The sequence below is a fragment of the Taudactylus pleione genome, unplaced genomic scaffold, assembly GCF_031769625.1.
Source record: "Taudactylus pleione unplaced genomic scaffold, aTauple2 ptg000347l, whole genome shotgun sequence".
Lineage (NCBI taxonomy): Eukaryota > Metazoa > Chordata > Amphibia > Anura > Myobatrachidae > Taudactylus > Taudactylus pleione.
This window is the reverse complement of record NW_028284748.1, coordinates 486879-492878: the sequence shown is the minus strand read 5'-3', so window position 1 is coordinate 492878 and position 6000 is coordinate 486879. Positions and strand designations below refer to the sequence as shown.

Sequence of the window (6000 nt, the reverse complement as noted above, 5' to 3'; positions counted from 1 at the left end):
CAACAGGTACCAATTATAACTAGGGGGTAGGGGTTGTTATTGCTGGGTATCTTTTGATGCTGGTGGTGCTATTTTTATTGGGGGGTGGGGCGCTAAATTACAATGGGGCACTATGGACAGGGGAGTTGGGGGGGGGGGGGTGAGTGCAAAACCTCCCCTAGGTATATTTTTTGTAAATAAAATATTTAGATATATTTAAAAAAAAATACTTTTTAAAAACTTAAATTAAATTTAAAAAACTCTGACAATTTCTGTGCGGTTCTGACGAAAAAAAATTGGCAATTGAGTTATTAATATAATATGTGCACCTCTAACAGAAAGTTTCCAACAGTGACATGCAGGTACTCAGAATAAGGAAGTATCCTAGAAGAAAATGCATTGTGCTTTCAAATAAACTCCAAATTAGTGCTTATGGCAAAGACTTTATGTAATTCAAGGAGATTGTCTGTAAATCCTGATCTCAGCTTTTGAAAGGGATTGCTGGCAGAGCTTTAAAAAGTGGTGGGGCACTCACTGCCAGAGAGGGGGAAGCAACCAACTTGTTATGCCCTCTTTAGCACTCAGCTGCTTCCCCCCGTCAATAGATTGCAGTCAATGCAAAATAAGCATTTACAGGTAGGAAGGATAAATTATGCCTTTAACTAGATTGATGGTTAGCTGTGTCCTTTCTTGCTAAAGAAAATTCACATTTGGAAATGACAAATAAGTAACACATCTATATCAGGTGATGAATAAAAGCAGGGTGTCTATATGTTGATAACTTAGAATTAGAGCAGCAGCAGACACTGCACAACAATTTACATATATTGTTGATGCACAATAAAGGAAAACTAAATCTAACCATTCAAACAGCAAAACAGTTTGATCCCTACTAGAAACACACACATAAAAGTACGTTTGAAGGTTCCTTGGATGATTTGAAGATGATCTTGAATTAAGATTTAACAACAGTCTCTATTAATAGCATTAAAAGTAATAATTGAAACGTGTACAACATTTGTGTGTTTAAAAAAAGAACGTATTTACTGACCAAATCTATCACGAACAGGAATATCATGCTAATTTCATTTTTTTTTCCTCAATCTTCTTTTAAACAGGAAGATGGAGAAGAATAATTGTGTCCAGATTACATAAATGGAGAAAGGAGAGGGATTCCATCCATTCATAAATACTGGTGGGCAGATTGTGATGTCAGATGTACATACGCAGTGTTCTTAAATCAATATGTAAAATTGGCTTTAAGAAACATATATAAAGCATGTCAACAATTGGACATGATACTTTACATATCATTGGCATATTTAGCTTTCACAGGAAAAAAACAAAAGTGTACAGTTCACTCTTCACGAGTAAATCTTAAATAGGGCACTCAGTCAGGCATTTCCTGGCGGTTGTATCCAACCAATATGGCAGCATACGTTACTCTCACTGAAGGAGAGAATGTCCTATTGTTTCAGTGTTTCTTGCAGAATACAGCTCAACCGAGTTTCACCTCTTCACTGAGACAATTCAAATGGGACAAAACAGATCTGAAATGAGCTACTAGTCTCTGCACATCAGAGGATCTGTTCAGAAGCTGATGAGGATATGTCTAAAAGTCTCCAGGCTGCATAAGGGTTAAGTACATCCTGATCTCTGCACAGTGCCCACACATACAGCATCCGCAAAACCTTACCCTGCAGGGATGAAAACAGCATTAAAAGGTCAGTAAAAATACTGCGTATTAGTAAGTCCAGGGTCAGATTCAAAGGTTAAGGCAACGTATGCACAATAGACTCCTTAAGACGCTCTTTTGTGAAATATTTCAGTACTTTTTACATAGCTGGTTTTGCAGTGTCTCCTTGTCCATTGCTTTTTTTCTCGGCAAGACAGTAACTAAAAATTGTAAACTCATAACTGATTTTTACCAAGCCAGTTGAAGCAAAAATATCTACTTCCTGGTACCCATCATTGGGAGAATTCAATTCTACATCACTGCAAACATTACCATTAGAATCTCCTCGCTCATATAGTGCAAGAGTAAAAATGAGCAATAATAGTTGTCGTGGAGAACATTCGCCCGGCTGTTCCCGCCCCATGCTCACCAACAGGAAATGACAAGCTCAGCCACTCCTGCTCTGCCATATAGATCATTGCATGCTGGGAGGGGATTCTAACATAAGAGTATTGATCTGAGTGTTGGGAATATAGAAGTTAGGTTTTTGCCAGCATCAGCTAATCAGAAACATACGAGGGGGGCTTGGCCTGGAGTAGCTAGGGAGTAGGCAGCACTTCTCGGCTCTCCCACTGAAATCCTGATAAATATCCTCTATTTGGGTATATTTTTTCTCTGGATTGTCTCCTATTGTGGGGTAATCTGTCCTGCTGCTTTGTGCCATGAGGGGGACTTTTTGCTGAATATAATACCGTATTCTCCTCGAAGCTCCGTGAATACGGGCCTTCCTCTATACCCTGACCTCGTAATTCTGCCCCGTCTCCTGCTACTACCAAGTGGAGTGGCGATTACCTACTGGACCTATACTTACCTTCGACTGTGTCTTCTGGGGTGTTGCTGCCGTCTCCCGCTGTTGATCTCTCCATGCTTGCAGCTTGTTAGCTCCGGTGGGGAGTCTGTGAAGAGATCCGGCGCCATTTTGTTGTTGTGGTCCTTCGGGTCGTCTTCTGGATATCCTTGCGGTGCTGATGTTCCCGGCTTATCTGTTTTAACGCTGATAATTTGCTGCCTGATGCCTCCTATCTCCTGATATATCATTTCCTGGACTTGTCCTGGACTTAAGTCTGCTGGCTGGGTAAATTGTGTTGAGAAATTACTTACCCATCACTTTCCTGTTATACTGATATTTGAAATTTCAGGACTAATCCTTGATTTACTGTACACTCCGATTATCTATATTTTGGATACATCCGTGTCTGTTTACTTTAAAGATGGACGGTTCTTTGTCTCATATCCTTCGGGCAATTCAAGTATTTACTCAGAAGATTCTCAGTAAACTTGATAATTTATCGATGGATATCCTGATTCCCTGTTCTGCTTCTTGGCCGACTTATGGTGGGGCTGAGATGAATGTGCCTAAGTCTTCGGTTCCTGTTGTCCTCATACATTCTCCGAAAGATGATATTTTGGACTTATTTTCTCTATTGGATGTGGACTTCCTTAAATTGGTCAACCACATTTAGGACCTCATTCAGAGTCGGTCGAAGCGGCCGCATGGTCGTTTAGTAAAAGGGGCCGGATATGCATATGATGCACACGCATGTTGCGTCCCTAAGGTCGGATCGTTAGCTGGCCGACCAAGGGGTGGATGCGTTCGGTTCGCTAAAAATACGCCCACTTCTCGTACGCATAGCACGTCATCTCCGGCTATATAAGGATTAATCGCGAGCATCGTATACCATCGGCACTGGTTGTAGAGCTAAAGGTTGACCTGACCCTCTCTTAAGCTCTACGATAATTTCAGTGTAAAACCTCCCCTGTCACGTGTGCCATGACACTACTTTGTAATTTATGCACTCCCATTAAACGCCGTTCGCATAATTAGGCACGCCTGCGTTCGGATCTCCACACCCCCGTTTTCAAGCACCTTCCCCTGTTACCACCCACAAACGCCGCAATCTGTCACTCAAACTACCGACCTGGCGGTGTTGAAGGAGAGAGAAACTTCTGATCGTAGCCGTTAGTTTGCGCACGCGCATTGCGAACTGTACGCATGCGCAGTAAAGCGAACATCGGCTGCGTACGACCGTGCGGCCGCTTCGACCGACTCTGAATGAGGTCCTTAGTCTGGAAGTGTTGGGCTTACAATTTGATGTCAAAATACCCGTTCTTTATTCCTATTAGACATGCTGGGGTTCTAGGATTCATCACTAAAATATTTTACATGTTTTTATATTTGTTTTTGGGTAGGGTGGGACTTGACTATTTTTCTGTTTCTATTTTAGCAAAAGGGTGAGGCTTGGCCAGACTAATATTATAGTTTATGTAATCCTGTTTGTCACACATTTAAATGTGCTGTGTTAAGTATTCTGTATGGGGGGAGCTCCATATTTATTTATTTATTTATTTATATCTTTTTATAGTGGGAGAGCTGAGTTAGGCCTAGCTAAAGGTCATTAGTTTATTGCCCTGGTCATTTCTATTGTTTTATTATCCTTTATTAGGGATGGGGAGGGGGGTGTTAGTTTCTTAGGTAGTTAGTATAGATTGGAGGGGGTGGGGAGGTTTTTTGGGATCCAAGTGTGCCTGATTTGGGGTTGGGTCATACAGGGTGGGGGATACATGGGTGGTTTGCTTTGGGTGTATGTTTATTTTGGTGGATGAGGTTTATTTGTATTTTACTATATTGTGTGGTTACTCTCTATGTCCCATTTTTTTTTATTCTCTAATACATTGGTTCAAAAAGCGGGTGTCCGAATGGCGCCTTCGGATACCCGTTCTATATAATTGTTTGATGGGGATCATAACCATATCCTGTTCATTTATATTCTATAACATGCTAATACATTATATTATATATTATTGTTAATGACGCATTTTATTTTTTCTTTGTCTGCCACATTTATTGTTTATTGTAAATTGAATAAAAAATACTAAATTTTAAAAATCTGAAACATACGACACATGTAATAAATATTGATCAATCAGTGAGTAAAAGTATGTACAAGTTTGTACTAATGCTTTATCTTCCAGTCATGTTGGAACAGTGTAAAGAGCCTGAGGACCCTTCACGGAAGTTTTGCTTGTCCATAAGGTGGGGGAAGAGAAGTGAAAATGTGATTGTATTTACATTTTTTGGTCAATACTGAACTACTTTTTTGAACTAATTTTTAGGGACAGATATTTCAAACTAGGGACTGCAAAGTAATGTGTAAACAAAACTAGTGAAGGGATTTATATATTCTATAATTCAGTTTTTAATGCATGGATACTATGCATATAACTGAAACATTATGTGGTGTTAAAACGTAACAGGATTTTTATGAAAACCCAGCGTTTGACCGGTGATAGTTCCATATATTTTACATATGGAATACCACAAGCCTATTCAGAAATCTGCTGTTGCCCCTTAATCTGACAGTACTAATATCCTAAACTGCAAACTATGGATTGTATTACACTTGCCTGGTCTCCTTCCACGACCTCTCCCTTTTGATTTTTGAGAACCATAACGAGCTGAGCCTGGAATGTTATGATAAGGACTGGTCCTTGCTCCATCATCTTTCCCATTGGAAGCTAGAGGGGTAAATATAAAAAATAAATGCTATAAATATTAGTCAAACAAAATCCCCGTATAACTAAATTGGCAGCGCAATCAACATCACCCTATTAAAGTATAAATATCACATTTATTAATAAAACAATAAACAGTATATAGACAGTTAAAATGATGCTACTTATATAGCAAGAATGTATCTATAACAGCTTTATGGATAAAACTCAAATGTGAACAGCAGACTAAAATATAGATACAGCAGTATATTATCTGTATAAAAAGGAATTGTCGATTGTCATATTGGAAGAGACGTCATACTGTTAAACAGGCACACACTGGCTGGCACAGTGTGTTCCAGGTATAATATAAAGGATCATGAGCTGTTGCATAAGTTTATATTTCAGCCTGTATAATGCAGTTTCCTGAAGAAAATTGTGGCTGACAATAAGGCGTGATGAACGAGGGGCTCATATTATACTGCACCGGAGAGGGAATGTGATATTTTTACTTTAATAGTGTGATGTTGATTGCACAGCCAATTTAGTTAATATATTTATTTTGCAGAATATTGCACAGTCTTCTGTTATTGGCAGCTGCAATTCATCATTTAAATTGCACCACAGCCAGCTATAGCTTTACAAAATCCCTGTGCCCTTAATGGCCTCTATCTTAAGCTGGCCATACACGCTACAATTATCGGGGCGATCCGCCCGATATCCGCAAAATGCCCCGATAATTGTAGCACGTGTGCGGGCGACCGAGGGTTAATATTTCTCGGTCAGGCATGCCG

At 39.7% G+C, this 6000-nt stretch overlaps 1 protein-coding gene across 2 annotated transcripts in view; it reads right to left on the bottom strand.

Annotated features, from left to right (window-relative positions):
• Positions 1–996: 996 nt before the first annotated feature.
• The window catches only part of TIMM44 (translocase of inner mitochondrial membrane 44), a 119563-nt gene continuing 114559 nt past the window's right edge, over positions 997–6000 (bottom strand). For both annotated transcript variants that reach the window (XM_088444076.1, XM_088444077.1), the window contains exons 12-13: positions 5120–5230; positions 997–1676 (exon numbers count right to left, since the gene is read on the bottom strand). In XM_088444076.1, the coding sequence (XP_088300202.1) occupies positions 1557–1676; positions 5120–5230 (231 nt within the window). In that variant the 3' untranslated portion in view covers positions 997–1556. The remainder of the gene's footprint in view (positions 1677–5119; positions 5231–6000) is intronic.